Source organism: Falco biarmicus, chromosome 2, assembly GCF_023638135.1.
Source record: "Falco biarmicus isolate bFalBia1 chromosome 2, bFalBia1.pri, whole genome shotgun sequence".
Classification (NCBI taxonomy): Eukaryota; Metazoa; Chordata; class Aves; order Falconiformes; family Falconidae; genus Falco; species Falco biarmicus.
This window is the reverse complement of record NC_079289.1, coordinates 106,237,385-106,258,439: the sequence shown is the minus strand read 5'-3', so window position 1 is coordinate 106,258,439 and position 21,055 is coordinate 106,237,385. Positions and strand designations below refer to the sequence as shown.

Genomic DNA, 21,055 nt, shown 5'->3' with positions numbered 1-21,055 from the left:
GTATTACTCTGGGTTACCTACGCTGTGCTAGCTGGTGTTGACCACAGCTTTGAGTTCAGAGACAAATGTGTATGTGTATTTTTCTAGATAAAGAAAAAACATTTAAAAGTTCAATATCACTAGTACTAATTGTGCAATGCTATTGCTGAAGCACTTTTGGAAGCATCTTAAAGTTACTGTTATGCTATGTTTTTACTTCCTCTTTGAAGAAGCTGCCTTCTGTAGTTGAGTTTAAGTGTTGCTATTCCTACTTCAAATATTCTGTAGTTTTTCTTGTAAGTCACAACTTTCTTTGCTTGATCACTTACTTCAATTTCCTTTGTAGTGATTATAAACAGACCAAAAAATACTATGATTCTGCATGATCACCAAGACCAGAATTGTTTTTCTCCTGACTTAATCATTGCTTCACTCAACTGAGGGCAAGAGACTCCACTTTCTTGGGAACGGTTGGGTAAAAAGAACTTAGTTCTTTTTATGGTCTTGAAGAATTAACTCCCTTTAACTTAATTTAAGGATTAATTATTTCTTCATCCTTTGTACTTCCAAAGGATGTGTAAAAGTGTAACTGTTGATATTATGATTAATGGCACAGAAGTGATTTCCATGCAGCAATTAGGAGAAAGCAAACACCTTCAGATGCCTTTCTTACAAGGGTGAACGTGATTGATTACTGGGCAGTTATCAGTATGGGCCAGTCTTAAACTCTGTGTGAAGGCCAACGGAAGGTGGCATGCAATGCTTTTATTATAATGTACTCAGATTCTATACGTAAATAAGAAATATTGGTTATTGGGACAAAATATTTCCATATCATATCACCTGCTTAGGGGAAGGAAATAGTTTCCTTCCATGTATTTCCTTTACTTAGGATTTTTAAGTTTCTTTAGCTTTTACCTAGTATCTAGGAACAACTTCTTATGTGGAAGACTACAAATGATGCACAGATCAATCCTACAGTATTATAACTCTCAACTTTAATCTGGTAATTCTTTTCCATGCAAAACATACAAATCCCATACATACACGAATTCTTTTGTCTTTATTTTCCTTATTTCCACACTCAAAAGGGAGATAGGAGTAAGGATAAGAGCAGAAAGGGGGGGAAATAGGTGTGCTGCACACTTCCAGAGAGAATACTTACAAATTAGACTTTAAGCTGGTATTATGTTTGGATTTTGTTTGGGTTTAGAGAATCCAGAAAACCCACAGGTATATATGTGACATGGTCCATTAGTAGCAACAGAATTGCTGTTTAATAAGAAAAGCAAACAAAAAAACCACCCCTTGACCTTCTGTCTTTCATATTCACATTAAAACCTACAGAACAGAGAAAGGAAAATTACTTCCAGTTTCAGGTGACAGTTTTCATCAACTAAAGCCACTTCAAATAAGCCTGTTGGCTTTTATGTATAGCTATGGGGTCCCCTTGCAGTGACCACATTCCCTTCTGCTCACTGCCTCTCTAAATCACTTCCAAATGGCAGCAGTAGGTGAGGCAAGGAACTGAAGGAAGGACAGTAAACCTTAGCTAGTCCTCCGATAGATGGCATGGCTTCAGTTTGTCATTTTAAAAACATTATATTCCCACTGCCCTTATTTTCCCCAGGGAATATAATTTTTGTTTTATTTCTGTAGTGATCGCGGCCTTTTGCAAGCAAGAAGTGTCTGAGAGGAAAGCTCTTGTTTCCTTCTCTAATCTTTTAACCTTTTTTGGGTGCAAGTGAGTGTAAGTCAGCATCAAGCTTCTACCATCCCATTTCAAAGTATTTTGGAACTGTGACTCAATTGAAAATAATCCATGCTGCCCATGTATTTTAACTTGGTAACGACTGGTTTCTCCACAGGTTAATATGCAGGCAACTGACGTAGTGGAAGCTGAACGGAGGTTAGAATGTGGTCAACTAAGGTTATGTTAGTTCTATCTAGATATAAATTAGTTTATTTTTATAAATTTTAATTTTTAATTATGCTAGTCTATATTACATATATGTTTCTGTACCAGAGTTTATAATATCAATTTTTTCAGTCTGATGGGCTGGTTTATTACAGTATAACTGAAAATACATGTATGTATTGCATTTTGGGAAGCAAAAATTACACATAAGTAAAAGTATATTACTGTATTTCTTGGAAGCACGTTTTTCCAGTGACTGTATCTGCTTTGAGATGGCTCTTGTATTATATTAACAGACTGAAACACAATTTACGATAGTGATGTATAGTAAATAATGAAGAAACCATGTCACATTTTAATTGAGCATTTTAATGTAATTGCTTCATCCAAATCAATTTATACTGATAGCAGAATACACTTTATTTTCAGTGGCTGTTTTCTAGTAAAGGGGAAACAGTAATCCACTACAAAAGACAGGATTTGCAACTTTAACATTTTAATGTTAAAAACTGTGTGGTTTATATGAAAGAGTCTAAAACATTTTATCTTCTGTCTGGCTTCATTATATCTGCCTGTGTTCCTTGTGGTTACAGATGTGTTGATAAAACTAAATATTTTATGCTTGAACTAGTCCCCTAATGCTTATGAAGACCTGAAAACAGTTTGGGACCTGGTGTTTTTTATCAGTGACCACCAACCTGTGCTTGTAAGCTAGCCTTGTATTTTGAGCGCTTCATATCTGCATTTAGTGTTGTAAGCACCAAGTGTGGGAGCTGCTTACAAGAATCATACATCATGTGTAGATACACATACACAGTAAGTTAGAATGCATTTTATGTTTTCATGCAGTACTTTGGAATTAAAGAGATATTAAATTTGTACATTAGGCTGAAAACAAATAAAGGAAATACATCATATTACACTAAGACACCATTGAACTTAAGGCATTTCAACAAGTAGATAATTATATTTTAATAGAAACCTATCTAGAAAAAAGCTCAAGAAGATAAAAACCCTTCTTCATATTCTTTCCCCTTTAGAATGCTGTAAGGGGCTGTCATGATAGTTTTTATACAAGCACAAAATCAGTATTAAAAGTCACTAGTACAGGAAAAGCATGTCATATATCAAAGGAAGCCTATTACTTCTTACTCACCAGGAATAGCCAATACTCCTTATTGTCAAACATTTTTAGAAAACATTACTTTTCATGAGAGGAGGTTGCAGTATTGTGAGCCTTGGTGTACAGAAGCACATATCTATAATTGCTTGAAAAATTGCCAAAACACTTGTCTAAAAAGAAAGCTAAAAAGCTGTGTTCAAACCTTATTTAACTCTATTCATTCCAAACAAATTACACAAGAGAGAACTTTTGGCTTACAGTCAGTTTATTCATTAGAAAGCAGCATGATACAAGATACCAGCTTTTATGCACAATCCATAAACCTCATTCCAGAGCTTTTTATAATAGACAAGACAGAAGAACTCCCATGAGCCCAGTTTAAAAAGATAACATATGCCTTCACTTTGGATGTGGTGAGATTCCTGAAGAGTTTACTATGAATTGAAATGAAAATGCACATTGAAAAATACAGTGTAAAAACATAAAAACAGGTAATGTTTGACCTGAAAAAAATAATTTTAGACCATTTTTCAATAAAGCATTTGCAGTTTGTAAACTTTTTTTTTTAATGCCCATGTTTTGTAAAGCCCTCCACTATGCATTTAATGCACTGATGTTCAAAGAAACTTTTCCCATGGGCTCATGTAAAAGAAAAAATAAATTATATAACTATTTATTAAAAAACCCGCAGCATCTATTTCAAAATTTTGCTTTCCACTGGTAATGGAGTTTTCAATAATTAATATTTTCCTCCCCATAATTTAAATATTTATTCAGTTTATCTAACTATGAGACTGAAATGCCACTCTGGTTTACATCATTATACAATGGCTTACTTTCAACCTTTAAATTCTATTGCTATCATTAAAAGATATCAAGCTAATAGATTATTTTTTTGATCCAGTCCACAAACATGGTGACTCGAACATACACTCCTGGTCTTTCGTGAAGTGCACATTTATAGCCAAATGATGTTACACCAACCAAAAACCACTTGTTATCATCTTCAGATGTCAGAGGGCCACCTGAATCTCCCTGCAATATGAAATTCAAAAGTTAAAATTGAACATTGTCAACTCTGAAGCAGAGCCTGTTTATGATGCTTTGTTTGTGTTGATCTTTAATCGTAGAAATTGTATCCCTATATATCTTGGGCAGCAGAAGTGAGATCAATATGAATTCTTCCAAGTGGAAAAATTATTGGGATAATCCATTTCCTTTTTTTTCTTTTTCATTTTTTTCTTTTCTTTTTTTTTTTTTTTTTTAAAAAAAAAAGGATGCAGTCTTAAGCTCTTACCAGTCTTTCAGCACAGGACTGAGTTTTAACTGATCTTTTTTTTTTGCTTATTACTTTTAAGTTTAGCCCTTCATCTTCCACAAAGCCTGCATAAATGTGTAGGATTATTTTTCAGTTGAGTCTATTCAGCCAAAATGTACTTTTAGTTTCAGTTGCCCCAAAGTTTCAGCGGTTTTGAATTTAGAGAAAAAGATGGCAAGTCTGCCAGAAGAGGAGGCGTCCTTTTCTCACACCTCCTTCTGAGTAGTTTAGCAGAGGTCACATTGCAATAGTGTGGGATACCAAATTTGATTGATCCCACAGCCTGAGTGGTGGATGAGTCAGCCATGAGTGTCTTGTTTTGATGAGGAAGAAAACAGTGACTATTTTTCATTGTCTATCAAGTTAGTTGAACCAGAATTATTTTTGTCTTCTCACAGCCTTGTGAATGGAGTTTTACAGGAACATTCTGCAAGGATTCAGCCATTAAAATACTTCTGCCCATAACTCTAGGGCATCCACAAATGTTCAAAGCCTGTGACAGCAGCCTAAAGGCTGACGCACTATCAGGACTCACTTGTTCATCTTTCCTTGTGGTTGAATGGTCACTGATCACAAGACTGGCCACTGGTACTCTGTATCAGCCTATGGTGCTGCACTGCTTTCTTTTCAGTATGAGGTTCAGAAGCAAAAAGGAAAGAGGAAAGCCACGGAGGCTGCAGGAATGGCAAAGGAAATTTGCATACACTCTTCCTTCTAGACTAAACTAGTCGAAGTCACTGCACCTGATGAAGGCTTAGGTTGTGAGTGCAAGGCAAGAGAAATTATTTGATAGTGCTTCTCATCAGACTTGAGGAGAACCAGCCAGTCTCCATGCTATAGACTCCATGTTGCTCGAAGAAAAATTATGTGACAGCCAATTCTGACCATATCCTCAAGGAGAAGCACTGTGTTATAAGCAGATCTGGAATGGATAAAAACCAGATCCCCAGGAAGCAGCATATGTGATCAATGCAGAAAGGCAGCCTCTCCAACATACTGTGGCATCTACTTACAGAAGGTCTCCAGTCTACAGATTCTGGGGGAAACCAACATCGCTCTCTCTCCTTTCCTGTATGAAGCATTTCTGAGACTTCAGTCCATTTGGTATTTATTTCTCTGTAGTCTGCTTTTCCCTAAGCTTGACCCTCTTTCCTTCAGGGAATGACTCATCAGTAATTATTCAAAGCTTAGTGCAGAAAATATTTATCTTCCTTCCATGGTTGTTTATGTCAACGTGACACAAAATAATAGGTTTTTATCTTTTCAACTTGTATCCTGATAAAGTATTAAATGGGCAAAACACTGCGAGTAGAAATCACATTAATGGACAGTGATGGTTCTGGTTTTAATGATTAGGGGATCAGGGAGCATTTTACTCAATAATTAGATGTGGTATATGCTAGCAGTGGAAATAAGTTACTTGTATTTACCTGACAGGAATCTGTTCCTCCCATGTCATATCCCGCACAGATCATATTCTCAGTAATAGTGTATTCTGGCATCTGTTGTTGGCATTTTTCATTCAAAATGAGAGGGACCTTTGCTTCTTGCAATATATCTGAAGTGGGACCTGATGAAAATACAAAGTATGTTTAGCTGCTGTGATAAATAGCGTACATCCCGCTCAGAACACTGATGGTTTTGTTCCAGTTCCAGCATGCTAAGCATGCTACCGAGCAGCAGGAAACCCTGCCTCGCTGCTGTCCTATTCAGGCTTATACCCCTGTAACACAGTCACTGATTAACTGGTGCTCATTAACTGAATCCTGTCTTTCATTTGTGTAATGGGACTGAATTTGGTTATAATTAAATCAAGATTGCTAAAATCAGTGACTATGAACTCACAATGAGGAGATCTAAGGGATCATTAAGGGCTTAGGAGCTTGGATTGTCCAATGTTTCCTCACTATTCATTATGTAACTTTGATTATTTCAAGTTTTTTAAAAATTTCTTTTACTAATTCCTACTCAAAATTTTTAATGCAATTTTATTCTGAAAATGTAGAAACAAATGTGTACAAGCAACTGTAGAAGTGAAATGGCATATTTATGATTTCACAGAGATTTCAAATGATATGCAAACAGAACATAACATTTTACACTACAGTCAGTATGCTTGACTTCTGGGGAAAATCATTTGCACATTGTCAGAAAGACTAATCTTCCTCCTCCCCCACCCAGTATCTGACAATAAGATGTACATATTTCATGTTGAGAAAAGTAGTCATCGTAACATCTAAGGGGATGCAATAAGTTTTTTTCATAGTTTAATGATCCTAGGTATGTATATTTTCTCTAATAATTATTTTATAACTCTATTACTTTGCTTTAGAGAAAGAACAGTGGAGGAGCATAGTTCCCAAATTTTCCTATGGAGGAATACCTCTCTAAACTATTTTACCTTAGCAACCCCTGTGGAATCAGGAGCAAGCTTTCCCTCACAGCTTCATGCCTGTCATAATTTTCCAAGCAGATGACCCACCTTCATTCATAATACGACCCCAGCCAGCAACAGAGCAGTAAATTCCTGGTAAAAACTGCTGATTTTTTTCTGGTAAACAAATAGGTTGTATGTAATCTGTGAATGAGAAACAAGCAATCACTGTCAGCCTCTTCCCTGTATTCAGGGTTTTATGAAGTCACATAAGAAAATGTTCATTAATTCACACTCACTTTTTGAGCAAAATACCCAGGAAGTACTGGAATGACTCCAGAATGATTAAGTTGTGAAAAATGTACACCCACCCCATCACCCTCGTATTCTTAGCATAGTTAAGAGTTTTGCATAATAGAGTAAATCTGTTTTGTGGGAAAATAACGACTCACCTGTATATTGCACTTTGTATTGAAGGTGCATGAGAGCAATATCACTATCCTTTGTACGCTTCACATAATGAGGATTTATAACTATTTGATCAATAATTTGAACTACTGTTGCAGGCTGTGTCATATCTGATTGGTCATACAAGCCAAGAACTGCTTTCCATTGAGATGGTTTTAATTGTCTCCTAGAAGTTGCAAGGAATATTCACAATTATGAATGATTAATGAAAGTTTTAAAAAATATGTTAGGTAAAATGCTAATCTTTAACCTCATGGTAATTCATAGCATTTGCACATTTTGTCAAAATAAATAGAGTGTAGTGGATGTACTTACAATTTTGTGATAGTAATACTATCTTAAACATCTACACTGTAGAAATATGTGGTTCATTTTTTGTGTTAAGCTTATAATGCATTATTTATAAAGAATTAATCAAGCAGTAGTGCAGAGGAGGAAAATACATTAACTAAATTACTGTGGCTTTTTAAACACTGTGAAGAATACTGCTGACTGCCCACCAGGCAATTAATATCAGTCCCAGTTAGAAAATTGTTATGGAATATATAAAGAATAATAGGTCTAAGATGTCGCTGGAAGTGCTGCAGCTCATAGGCTCAGAAAATTGCTCTCTTAATTTTTTAATCTAAATAAAAAAAAATGCCAAGACAAAATGTGACATAATCTGCATTTTTTGCTGAGCTACACATGCTTTTTTGAGGCTGTATTTAAGTTAGGGAAATTAATTATTTGCTATTTTTAATCAACCAGTTCATAGTTTTAAAAATTGTAAAAAAATATGTTTTCAGCCTGATTGTTGTACTGAATTGGTTTCTGCTGATCTTTTGGTTTGACATCAAGAGGTTATCTCGTTCTAAACTATGAGCATTTAAGTTAAATGTTCAGAATTAAGGTGTGAAACTGCAAGCTCCCACTTAGGAACATTCCAGCAAAGTCAAGATGATAAAATTTAAGAGATTTAAGTGAAAATAAAAACGTGATTTAAGTGAAAAGGAAGTACCAAGACAGGTGTGGATTTGTTGTATGAGAACTAAGATGGCTTAGTCCTTCTCATTTCAGTGTCTTTGTGTGGAATATAGCTCCATTACTGTATTGGCATAGTCTCCACTGCCTTACTACTTAGCTATTTATAATGAAAGTTCTACTGTAATTTTGAATATTAATAGATTTTTTTTTTTGCCATTCCAGTTTCTTCTTCTTGCCATTCCAAGTTTTCTACAAGACTTGGGTTTATTACAGATGTTATGGAAACAAACACTAGAAAATATTTAAATATGCATAATTTCTTCGAGTGGTACAAATAACACCATCTAGAGGATAGGTAATACTGCCTAATCAATGCACATAAATCTAGATTCATTCCAATGATGAACAGTAAATCTTGATCAATTTATGGTAATATACAGGAGGAACAGGCAACACTGAGTTTACCTTTATGAGGTATGATGTCATCCTTTATACCACTGGCAGAGATTCAACTAATTAATGGAGGCCCACATTAATTATGGGTTAAGTGCAAATGCTCAGTGCTAATACCATATATTTAAAGTGCAATTCTTCATTGTTCATAAAATGGTGCTTAGTTTCTGTGATTCTCTGCTTTAAAGTAAGGACTGAAGGTTTACCAGAATGTAAAGGAGCCTTTAGCTGAGCCCACAAGTGGTTCAAAACATAGTAATTAAACAGTGAGCTGGCTGTCAATTTTTTGTATCAGTGTCATAAATTATTTGTAATCTGATGCATCCTTAAGGAAACTGCATATAAAACAAGTGTTTCATCATCATTAAAATAAAAAAGACATGGCATGGGTGTCATATGGCTATCTTAGCTAGTTGCAAAGATGCCCTGGAGTCAGTGGAGAGAGAGGTACTTGTGAATTTATATTAACTTCATATAACAGTAAACATCTAGAAACCCTCTAAAAAGTGCCACTCCCCAGTGATTTCCTTTGAAAGTGTGTTTTGCTCTATCCGGAATTGATCGATGGCTCAGGTCATGCTTCAGCCCAGCTTTACTGATTGATGACTGTCCACCATTTGGATACTTGTATGTTGTGGGATTGTCAGAATGTGTGAGCTTCTGAACATTACCCGTATACACAGTGTGCTGCTGTCACCAGCCATTCATCACTGACAAGAGAGGCTCCACAAATGGGTCTGGAATTAAAATGGAGTGAAACTATCCAAGGCCAAGTCCCTCTTCTGGCATCACTTCCACCTACAATCCTTGTTCCATTGTTCTGAGTTACTAGTTGTTTTCCACAAGCTAAAAAAAAATAATAACAATAAAATAAAATAGATTTGTAGATTTTTAGGGGGATATAGCATGTTTTATTAGACTAGTGAATATTCTTAGAAAAAATAGGCTTTGTAGTAGTATCCGAACTGCTATTCAAAAATACTATTATTGTGGATTAAAGTTTGGTGGTTTATAGCTGAAATCAAGGTGCAACTTTATAACTTAGATTTAGATATGTTCTTCCTCAGACCTTCTGGATTTTTTATATATGTGTTTTCAGTATAGACCCATCTCTAGTGTATACTTAACTCTGAAAACAAGTGAAGACTGTAACTTTTCCTGTGTTTATCTGATTACAAGTATAGCTTTTACAGTCCATTCCCTAACCTTTCAATTCAAGCTATAAACATTAGGCTTTATGGACTGAACAATTTGATTTCTGTGTGAAATATTCCCAGGGTATGTGTACTTACATTTTATATTACATTGCAGATGAACCACCAGGTTGTTCAGACAGTGTTCTCTAGAATGAAAATGCAATTAATCATAGTATCTACACACCAGATACCTCTAAGTGACTGTCAAATATATACACACACATATATAGAAGTGTATATAAGCATATATATATACTTAAATATATAAGTACATTAGATTATCAGTATCAAATGGTTAAATTGTCCAACAAAATTTAATTAGATATTTATTATAAATACACAACATTATATTATATATAATACTAATTATACACATTCCTCTTCAATGAACACTTAACTTGTGTTATATTGCAGAAATAAAAGTAGACTCCCCTTGAATTTTAGGGAAATGAGTCATCTGTCTGTGACAGATTCTCAACAAAATTGTAACTGCATATGCTATTTTTTCTACCTTTTGAGATGTTTTCAATACCTTGCCACTAGAGATCAGTGTGACCAAAGAATTCAAGAGCCTAGTTTGATATGACTGTATTTTTTTACCAGTTACAATGCACTCTAAAATATATAGCTGCATATACAGGATTAGAAATTATTTAGCAGAGATATAAAGCCAGAGCCTGAAGAGCACATGACCACAGATCAAAACTACTAAGCATTTCTGGTACCCAGAGGTTTTAAGATTATCTTCATAGCTGGTAATGAATCTGAACACTTGGGACAGTGTGTGTGTTAGCAGTTTAAATCTGATACATACAGAAATATATCAGAGAGGGGAAAAAAAATCTGCCAATGGTTAGTTTGCAGTATGCATTTCCACATAATTTAAAAATAAAAAAAGGGAAGGATACTTTAAACATGAAACGGTACTATGTATCCTTCACTCTGCTCTAAAATTTGGTATCCGTTGTGAGGGAAATAATGCATGATGTGACCCAGCGTTTTCACAATGGCAGAGTGGTGCAAGGGCAAGTGGGAACTGTAACCACCCCCCACCTCCCCAGTTAGATTTTCACTACAGAGCAGGTAAGAATGAGACATGCCTCCAGCCCTGAATATTCTCACATAGCCATTTTCCACTTCAAGATAGATAATTTTAAATCTGTAATTTAAAAACTGAAAACCAAAATCTGTGATTTGTATTCAAATCTGTATTGACTTCATAAAGGTGTGCCTTGGTAGTGAGACAAACACAAGGAAGACAACCAGAAATGCATAAACCTGCAGGAAACCAATACCATTTTCTGCATAAATTTCATGGCAACTAAATACTCTTGACCAAGCTCCCTCCATAGGAGGTGGGCAATGGTACTATATATTAGCTCCTTTATCCAATCCTACCTTCCTTTTAGATAGATTTATAAACTAGTCAAACTAACATCCAACATGACAGATTTGTCCCCTTTTTTTCACATTGAAGCAGGGAGTTGCATGTAATGAGAGTCTCTGTCCCACCACTAGTACCTACTGATTGCTTTAGTAGAAATTACTTCATGGGCTTCTACTTTTTCTTTCTGAACCTAGCTGCCAGTATGAAAACCACTTCCTTGCCTGCACTTCCATTCACCGGTCCTCAGTTGCCTCTTGGTCAGCACAGGAGAGTCCAAAAGGCAACAGAGGCATTGCATGTGCTGAATACCCATCCTGTGTGCTTCTCTGAGTCTCATCTATGAAGCAGCATGCCGGGAAGAAATGTGGAGTGGTTGAGACGTCTGTAAATATGATCTTCACTTAGGACTAGCAAAAGCAATTATGCCTGTGGAATCTCCTCACATATATATTCAAGGCAGGATTTTGCCCTGTTACAAAGCTATCCTGCCAAGAAATACATTACCTAAGGGCATCAGAGAACAGTTTCGCTGTCTCTGCCACCACAGCTTTCAAGTCCTATGATATGCACCCTCTTTTGCTTCTATGGTAGTTACGCTTGAATAAAGACCAAAGACAATGTGAGAAATACAATTTATAATTTGATTACCAGTTAATGAATTTGGTGTGGGTTTTTTTTTTTAAGTTATCAAATCTGTGTCATCTTTCTATTATTCATTATATGTACCAAAAAAGTGTGCAAATGTGCAAATGGTGTCACCCTGTGAAACGATTCCTATCAGCTGTCCAGATGAAACATGGTAGAAGATACCTATTTCTTCAGCAGATATACAACTAAGATAAATGAACTTATTCCATTTCCTCCTGCATTAATCACTCTCTAGTGTTTAATAGATATTAACAGAAGACATCTTTAAATCATTACTCTTTAAGATCTCTTGTGGCAATGCTGGTTTAGATATCCACTCAAGAAAAAAGAAAAATAGCTTGCAATGATATTTCATTAGTTTAAGATACTTGCATTACCAATGAGAATGACAAATGTTTGGGATCAGCAGAGTAAGATTAAACCATAAAATGTATTTTTTTTTTTTACTGTAGATAAAATACAGCATGGCAAATTATGAATTAATTCCTACTTTGTTACTATGTGGTATGTTTATGAAGGAAATGTAAAAGAATGTGGACTCGCTGTATTCAACATGGTTTCAGCATTTAAAGCAATTAGACATAATTTTCTGCCTTAGTGCTTTTGGTAGGATTCCAGAAAAATGTGTATAATAACCCTTCTTATAAGTAGAAAGATAATACTTGAAGTCATATATATATATATATATAATTTGATCATAGCAAGCCTTTCTCCTTTTGGAGGTGTACTGTAAATCCCAGAATTACCTGAGAATATAATACTGTGCTAAAGTTAAATTTTTATGTAATCTGCAAGAAACTTTACCAGAGTATAGGACCCTTCAGAATCACTTCAGCTGTTATTTGGACTGAGAAAGATTAGAATATAATTGAATGTATGCCAAGGATCATCTCATCTAATGATTCACTTCTAAACGTGGAGACAAATCCAGAAGTCATTTTTGAGAGGGAATGATTTGTCTATATATAGATATCTGTATGTGGGTTGCTTACTTTAGTAATTAGTCCTAAGTCTGTATTAATAAAGTCAATGGTTTACAGAAGTTCACTCATCATATTTCAAGACATCACCTTCATGGATCACACTTTGGAGTGCTTATTTTTACATTGACTACACAGAGAACCTAGTGTGATAACCACTATGTAACTATGGGTGAATGCCACTCCCATTCTTCTACTATATTACATATTCATAATTAAAGATTTCTAGATAAGAAATGTTTTGTAAAAATAGCATTATTTATCGTTTCTAAAGTAAATGTATGAAGACTTCACTTAAGATTGTCCTGAATGCTAGCTAAAAATGTAGCAAGCATCTCCTTTTAAGTTTACGATAGATGGACAAGAATGGAAAGGGGAAGAGTGAGTTGCCCAGTGTTACACAGAATTTAGCAGCAGACAGAGAATAAAATCTGGGTATGTTTATAGTCCAGACTTCATATAGAATCATGTTACCTCTCAGATAAACTTGAGCTAGAAATTAGTGTAGAAATGATCACCACCATACTTTATTTTTTGTATGAGGAAGAAACCTCCATCTACCCACCTTTTTGTAAATATTAGGCTGTGGTTCACTGTTGTGGTGATGTTGACAAATGGGCCATCTCCAGTGAATAATACAGTTGATGACATATTTGCATCCCTGGAAGGAAAAGACACACGTGCATAGTTGTAGGTATTTTTTTCCTGTTCCACCAGTGGAGGAATGTTTGAGAAATGATTATGGTGGTTGAATAAACTGCATCATTTTATTCCTGAAATAATTACTATTTATCAGTTGATATTTGAGGCTTGAACTCACATGAATTAAAATGCAACTCACCTACTTTCACTCTTACATCTTACTCTAAGATTTATAATACTACAATAATATTGAAAAAGACAGAAATTAATTATTTTAATAGCATAAAAGATCAATTTCTGTTTTTCTGTGTAACAATGAAGGGTTTGCAGTACCAATTTTTAAATATATGGATCTAAAACTTAGCATGCAAAATGGAACCATAATAGATGAACCTTGGAAGATCACAGTTTTGCTTTTTTGAGGGGAGATAATTACATCGATACTATACTTCTGTGCCTAAAGAAGAAATGAAACTATTTTATATCATGAAGAACCTAATGGAATAAATGCCACCTTCCTTAGAAATTAGTTCCACCTTGTAGATCTGTTCAAATCAAAATAACTGTTTGTGGAGTAGAGTCAAGGGTGTCATGTTTGCTATTGAACAGGACAATTCCTCTGAAGTGGGGTATATTCCTCAACTAACTGTTTTTTTGTAATTATGGCCTTTTGAACACCAAGAATTCTGTGTGTTATCAGTGAGATAAATTGTTTTAATGTTTACAACCCATATCCAGATTTACTTTATAACCCATTATGCACCATATATTTTGTGATACTGCATATGACCAGCTTGGAACATACACTCAAGAAACATATTTGCTTTCTCTTGAGGAAGCATGGGGAAAAAAGATAGCTGTGGTCAGACTACATAATTTTTTGAGGGGTGACAGTGTACTCCCACCTGAGCCTTTAGCCATACATTATCTCAGGTGCAAGAGGAGAACAATTTGTGCAGGTTTAATACACAGGGAGCACCTGTGTAGAAGGAAGCACCATCTCTTCTCTTCAAGTGCAGTAAATCTCATTCTCCTGGGAAGTCTAGAATCATCCTGCAAATTTGCTGTGTATGGAGAGTAAGACCGGCCATAGGAGAAAGGGGTTCAATAGCTCTGCTGTGCCACTAGGACAGCTGCATGACCTACCCTACTGAAAAAGTAATTACTGCAGCATTTCTCAGCCTGGAAATGATCAAGGCCTTAATGCTGTCTCTAGATAGATAGGTAGATAGTGTCTGTACACTCTAGTTCACAGACTTTTATATTGATAAAACACCAGTACACTAATACGTATTTCAGAAATTACCCCAGAACCCTGACTTGACCTGTTAGATGGTCTGGGAGAGTAGTGAAGTGCCAACCCAGGTAGGTAAAGTCAAATTATACAATGAAGAACTTAAGTGAGACCAGTCTAATCACTGAGCTACAGTAAGTACAAATGTGTGAAAAAGGCACTAAATTGTTTCTTTGAAAAGAGTGGGCCAGGAGCTTTTACCGATGTAAAAAATAAACATGTTGTCAGGAAAAGCTTAGAGTATGTACATTTATGAATATCACTGGCTTATATATTACATGGCATATTATACCAGGAAACTTCAAATGAATGCACGTGTGCTTTACTAGATTACTCTAACAGACTCTGTAATAGGGCAAACACTATAAACCTTCCAAGTCAAAGCTTCCACCAACCTCATAATAGTCGTGAAGATCTCTTGACTCACCTCAGTATCTTTCTTGGTCTTTTTCAGCAAAGACTGAGCAAACTATTTCCCACTCCTCTGCTGAAATTTCTGGATTACAGTTTGGCACTTCTCTGAGCTTCTCTGTAACCACAGGAGCTTTATTAAGCTTTTTGAAATAAAATCTAAGCCCTTTTTTGAGAAAAACATTGATAATTTCATTTAGTTATTTAGTGCACTGAAGCACACACAACTGGAGATCTCTAAGCCTTTTATTGGTAAATGATGAGGATTAAGCATTCCTGTAAGTATAAGAAATCTTGTACTTTTTTTCCTGGAGATATTCAGTTTAGTAACAGGAATATAGTCTCTTCTGCAGGTCCCCAAATGCAGTGTCACAGGTCTCTAATTTCTGTTTTGGAAGATGATCTTTTAGAAATCTTTCAGGTTGTGACAAAAATGCTCTTTAAGAGGCTAACCTAGGTGTTAAGTAACTCTCAATCTATTCAACATGTTCACCAGGCAAAACTTTCAGAAAACTTAGAGAACAGTCTTGGAAGTTTATTATGCACAGATGTAAAGAGATATCTGTGCAGTGAATTCCTCAGATATTATTGGTTTTCATGTACCTAAATACTCTATGGATCACTATGACTTCAGCCTTTCTGTTTCGTAAGTGCTCAGTAACGATAAGGAGTTACAAATGTTGTGAAAGATTCACATTAAGTGGTACCATGCTGAAAAAAAAATTCAGAATAAGGATAGAAAGAAGTATGATTGATAGCTCCAGTTCTTTTCCCTGTTTAAAAAAAAACCAACAAACCAACTATTTTCTTATTTGAAGAAAACATGTTCACACATTTTGCAATTAATTGTTTAGTTCTCAGGCTGTGGAATGTTTGCAGTTTGTTTAATTTGTGTTTGAGACACAGGGCAGTGTTTCTTTTTCATCCACTGATTTTTCTGACAGAAAAACAAACAATGAAGAATAGTAGTAAATTACAAACAGGGAACATTTTCTTGGGCATAAAAAAAGCTTTGGTCATGTGAATTTAAATGAAGAGCTGCGGTTTTCTAAATGCTTGTGTGCACACAATTTTATATATGAAAATTTGAAGATGATAAATAGAAGTAACCTCTCTATACTTTCTGGATTTGAAATGAAGCTTCTTAAGCAATGGGTTTAAGCAGTGTCTGATCCGAAGTGAAGCTGTGGACCTACAAAGCCAAAAAAAGTCATTGAGATTCCTCCTGTGGCTTTCAGGTCAAAGTGCATATTATTACTTGGTGACAACTATCGGGAAATTAATTCTATCACCAGATTATTAGGAATGTCCTAATTCTGGTTCTTAATGCTGAAAACATTGAGAACCAGGTTCTTACATCCAGCATATGACACTCATTGGCTCTACAGAAGAGTAAGATCATGCTCTCTGTTTATTATCCTAACTTACCCATCAGACCACAATTTTTTTTTTGTATAAATTTTTGGGGATCATTTCCACCCCTTTCAGGCTACGTGTTACATTCTTAGCACACTGAAGACCCTAGGTCTGACATTCAAAGGCAGGATTTTCTGAGGTGTCTCCAGGAACTAGGCATGTAGCTACTACTGACCATTCATTTGTGGGGAGGATGAAAACCTAACTGACCTGGAAATCTCAACTCCAATGACCTCATTTCCTTCTCAAGAATTTTGCACATTTATGAAGAAAATACACTGCAGGGCTGAGAGTGAGGCTTAAAATCTCAGCCCTTGTTAGACTTCTGGGTATGGCAAAATTGCAGTCTGTCCCCATTCCTGCATGCAATTCAGTGAAGACCCAGATGGCTCTGCTCCCAGAGAAACAAGAACGTTTCACACCCGACTAGTAGAATGTTGAAAAGCTCAATGTTGGTTCAAGGAAAAGTGATGCTAACAATAATCGGGTTTTAACAGTGTTGTCAGATGCACACAGTTGCAAGTGCAAGCTGAGCAAAGGGTCTTGTTCAGGTTTCTCAAGTGCATCAATTTGTGCACCTTGCACTCCAGACTCATTAAGAATATTTGTAAATGATTTACCTAAGCTATATTTTGTAGATGAACGCATAAGCATGCCTGCAGATTTGCTTCCTGTTTGGCACACATCACAAATGTGACAGTCACAGATTTGAAAAACGGAGGCAAAAAGATTCACATTTGTGTTTTATTAGAATCTGCATGGAACATTGCACTTTCTAGCCCTGCTACATGAATAATTGGGATATGCTACAGGACTCCTATAATTTCAGTTCTTTTCATAAATTAAACAGTAAATGAGATTAACAAATATATAAGCAATTAACAGCAAAAGTAAATTGTTCCAGATGAACCTTAGCCTCTTTCTCTAATGAAGCATGATTCTAGGTAATTATTCAGTATGGGAGCATGAGCTATAGCCTACTCAAGACCTGTTGTTACAAACATCTGTTAGTAACAAAATTGCTACAGGGGGATTCATGGAAGGCAGAAATAGCATAGTGCTTACAGGAGTTAAATATATGTATATACATATGAGTATTTTATCCTATTCTGTAGGATCAGTAACAGCAGTAGCACCCGGGATATGAGAATGTGATGCAATTCAGGTTTAAAAATATTTTTTCTTGACAATGGGAATATGTAATAAACTAAGAAACGGAATTAAAAACATGTAACTAGGGAATGTAATAGGATTATTTTTAGCAAGTATATCCAACTAGTTTATATAGACAAACTGAAGTGTACTGCCACAGAATGTTATGGAGACAAAAGCAGAAGTAATTTTTAAAAGGTAACAGAAAGTACCATGGAAGACAAAGTTCACTGAAGCCTATCAAAAATTAAAAATGTAAATTAAACTAGTAGACCACAAAATGACTAGTGTCCAGAAGTTATAGAGGGAAAGGAGGCAGGGCAGGTGGAGAAAGAATCAGAGGAAGAAGGCTACTGGCTACTGTAAAGAACAAGGTATTTGACTAGAAGAACATTTAGTCATCGTTTGCATGTTCTTATATGCATGCATAAATGAGTTAACTACACACATAAATTACAATCAGGATTTGTGCATACAGTTATCTGATATTTATGTAAATGCAGTACTTACTCAAAGGGAAAAAAGTAAAAATAAAAAAAATCAAATCCAGCACACATTCATCCAATGACTAAAAGTATTTTCAAATAACACTTGGATATTTTTCTAAGTCCCCTTAACTCTGTGATTTCTACAATTAATTTATCAGAAGGACATTGGCAGACATCCTACTTTGGTCAGAGACCAACATAATGAATTGCAACCTTAGAATTTAATTTGATTATTACTTGGATAAGTGACATTCCCTGAAAACCTCAGCACTGTAGGAAAGCTATTTATTATTCGGTGAATGGCAGTGAAGTTGCATACAGTGTAAGTAAGGCCAGAATTTAGGCTATTAATTTTACCATAGATTGAAAAATACAACACTTCTGCACTCAAACCTCCCCACCTTTTCCCTGGAAATTCTGCTAAACAGTGACTGACGCCAAATGTATTTTTTCAGTCATATACTTCCCTCCTCTCTCCCCCTTCTAAGTGTGCCTCAAGAGAAATAGTTTCCTCACCCAATAGCTCAGGTCTAATGATAGGTATGAAATGGACTGGGAACCCAATAGCAGAATAGCCAGGTGATTATCTGGAATTTACTTGAAATGAACATTAGTATGATAACAGAGCAGCCAAGGCTGCCGTTTGCTCCAGCTTTATTCTTGAGCCATCCTTATAAAAGTTAAGATGTAAATGGTGACATAAAGCGACAAAAGACTAATACCTCCACATCAGTCTCTCATTATTCTCCATTATGTATCCACATGCCTAATCTGCTATATTCAGTCATCAGTCCTGTAATGAATGCCATCAAAACAGGGTCTGTAACACTTACAAATTTGTTGGCACACCAAGCACTTCACTTGCCACAGAAAAATACTTTTGCCCTTTTTTTTGATGGTAAAGACACCAGTAAAATGATGAGGAAAACACCAATATACTGCAAACAAGTTACAAGGACAATAAATGTTTTTCACTCACTCTAACCCCAGTAGCTGGCAAACACTGTCTGAAGTCTGTTCATTCCAGTCATCCGCACATGCCAGGTGCCACGTCTTCCCAATTCTTGCCTGTACCAGCCCTTCAGTGCTTAGAGAACCATTAAGCAATCTCACTGTAGACCAAACCAAAATGAACAGAAGCATTTTAGATAGGTGGCAAACCACATTCCCCACCACCCCAAGCAAACAGAACTGTAATATTAACAGACATAGTATTGGCAGCAAAGACCAAAAAAATGTTAAAATAAGTTACAGTGGTAATAAACCCAGCATCTCCAGGATGTTGTGTTCCCACAGGAAGGAAATGTTATTGTCATCTCCTTCTATATTTCTGCCTCAGGAAAGTTTCATACCCTGTATTTTGCAAATGTCTCATGAATAGACAATAAACAGTATATTTTCCATCAGTTCTAACCAATGTTTTTCCTTAGCCAGCAATATATAATTTCCAGACACTATGTGAAGCTTTAGCTCAGTAACACTGACTGGAAATAAGGTTAAAATCAGAGCTGACAGAAAAATTGGATCTTCCAGTTCCAATTGCCATGAGAATTTTCACTGTTTTCATTGCATCTTTAGTTAAAGCACACACACAAAAAAATCAAATCTCCCTGAAAACCAATCTTCCTATCAAAACTTCTCCCCAAACAAAATATTCAGAAATAAAATTCAGAAACTCATTAACTATTTGGTGAAAAATCTTATGCTATTGGCATAGTAAGGAAGGAAGTTGGACCATAAGGCTTAAGAAGGTCAACAGAATCCCACATATGTCTCAGGAGCTACAAGCTGCATTTCAGGCAAAGGACAGTTATTGCTAGCATAAAGTAGGGGAAAATGTATAATGCATTTGAAATTTACTGGTTGCCAAAATAATTATTATAAAAAATTTTAGTTGTCCAGAAAACATTTTTCCACCAAAATGTTTCCAGAAAAAAAGTAAAGCATACATACTATAGCAAAAAAAGAAGAAAAGAAAAAAAGAAGAAAAAAAAGATTTTTAGGAATGCCTTTTTGACACCTAGAGTGCATGAATGAAAGAAGTGATATACAGTGATAAACTAATGATAAACCTCAGTCAAGAGAAATATTTGAGCAGTCTTGAAAAATCAAATTGTTTGTATTGTGAGATTTCTCCAAATTACTTTTGACATTTCTCCTCTCTTCTACTTGTACTATAATTCCTTTTCCTTTCTCCTCATCAGATCCATGTTCTCCAAATATATTGTTGGTAAGGAATAAAACACTGAGCACTTAAAAACTGCTTAATTAAAATGTCATATATTTTAGAATTCTGCAAAGGAGAAGGTATCCTATGCCTTTTCAGTCCACAAGAAGTTTCAGAAATTGAACTATTTGAAAATGACAGTTTGTCTAGTTCAAATTGCCACTTCTGATAAGAAATTGAAATTGGTTTCAGGAAAATGGGCAAGACTTTTGGACACTGGAAAGACTCGATGTGAGGATGTCTAATTTAATTTCCATTTTATTTAAAGGCTTAGATTGATTCAGCCTATGTTTGGATTAAATGGGTTTTTGGAAACAAGTTCTTTAATGTGGAGTAATTTTTTATGAAGTAATAGACAATCTATGGAAGAATAAATCTTTGGGAAAATGTACGTCATGTTAATGTAGGTGATGGTTACCTTGTTCAGATGTTCTTTAGCAAGGACTGGAAAAACCCATTCAAGTCCTCTTTGCTTAAGAAGAAACTGAAGTGAATTTTATTCTATGCATTTTAAAGGAAGAATATGTTTGCAACAAAATAGTTAATTGCACTAATGTGAAGACTGAATCTGTGCCTTCAGACATATATATGTATACATATAGTTATATATGACAC

The 21,055-nt window shown here is 35.4% G+C and overlaps 2 protein-coding genes across 4 annotated transcripts in view; one reads left to right on the top strand and one right to left on the bottom strand.

The window, feature by feature from the left end:
- The window catches only part of CHODL (chondrolectin), a 45,299-nt gene extending 29,023 nt beyond the window's left edge, over positions 1–16,276 (top strand). For 2 of the 3 annotated variants that reach the window (XR_008820271.1, XM_056329069.1), the window contains one exon: positions 326–2,819. Coding sequence is in view for 1 of the 3 variants with exons in the window: in XM_056329069.1 (XP_056185044.1) it covers positions 326–328 (3 nt within the window). In the remaining 2 variants the exon portion in view is untranslated. Of the gene's footprint in view, positions 1–325; positions 2,820–11,376 lie in introns of those variants that run through there. The other variant, XR_008820270.1, reaches the window with a different exon arrangement.
- Positions 2,957–21,055, bottom strand: part of TMPRSS15 (transmembrane serine protease 15) — a 57,833-nt gene continuing 39,734 nt past the window's right edge. Inside the window, exons 18-25 of the mRNA XM_056329104.1 lie at positions 19,193–19,325; positions 13,376–13,471; positions 9,892–9,941; positions 9,271–9,445; positions 7,165–7,346; positions 6,821–6,916; positions 5,769–5,908; positions 2,957–4,055 (exon numbers count right to left, since the gene is read on the bottom strand). Coding sequence (XP_056185079.1) covers positions 3,900–4,055; positions 5,769–5,908; positions 6,821–6,916; positions 7,165–7,346; positions 9,271–9,445; positions 9,892–9,941; positions 13,376–13,471; positions 19,193–19,325 — 1,028 coding nt within the window. The 3' untranslated portion in view covers positions 2,957–3,899. The remainder of the gene's footprint in view (positions 4,056–5,768; positions 5,909–6,820; positions 6,917–7,164; positions 7,347–9,270; positions 9,446–9,891; positions 9,942–13,375; positions 13,472–19,192; positions 19,326–21,055) is intronic.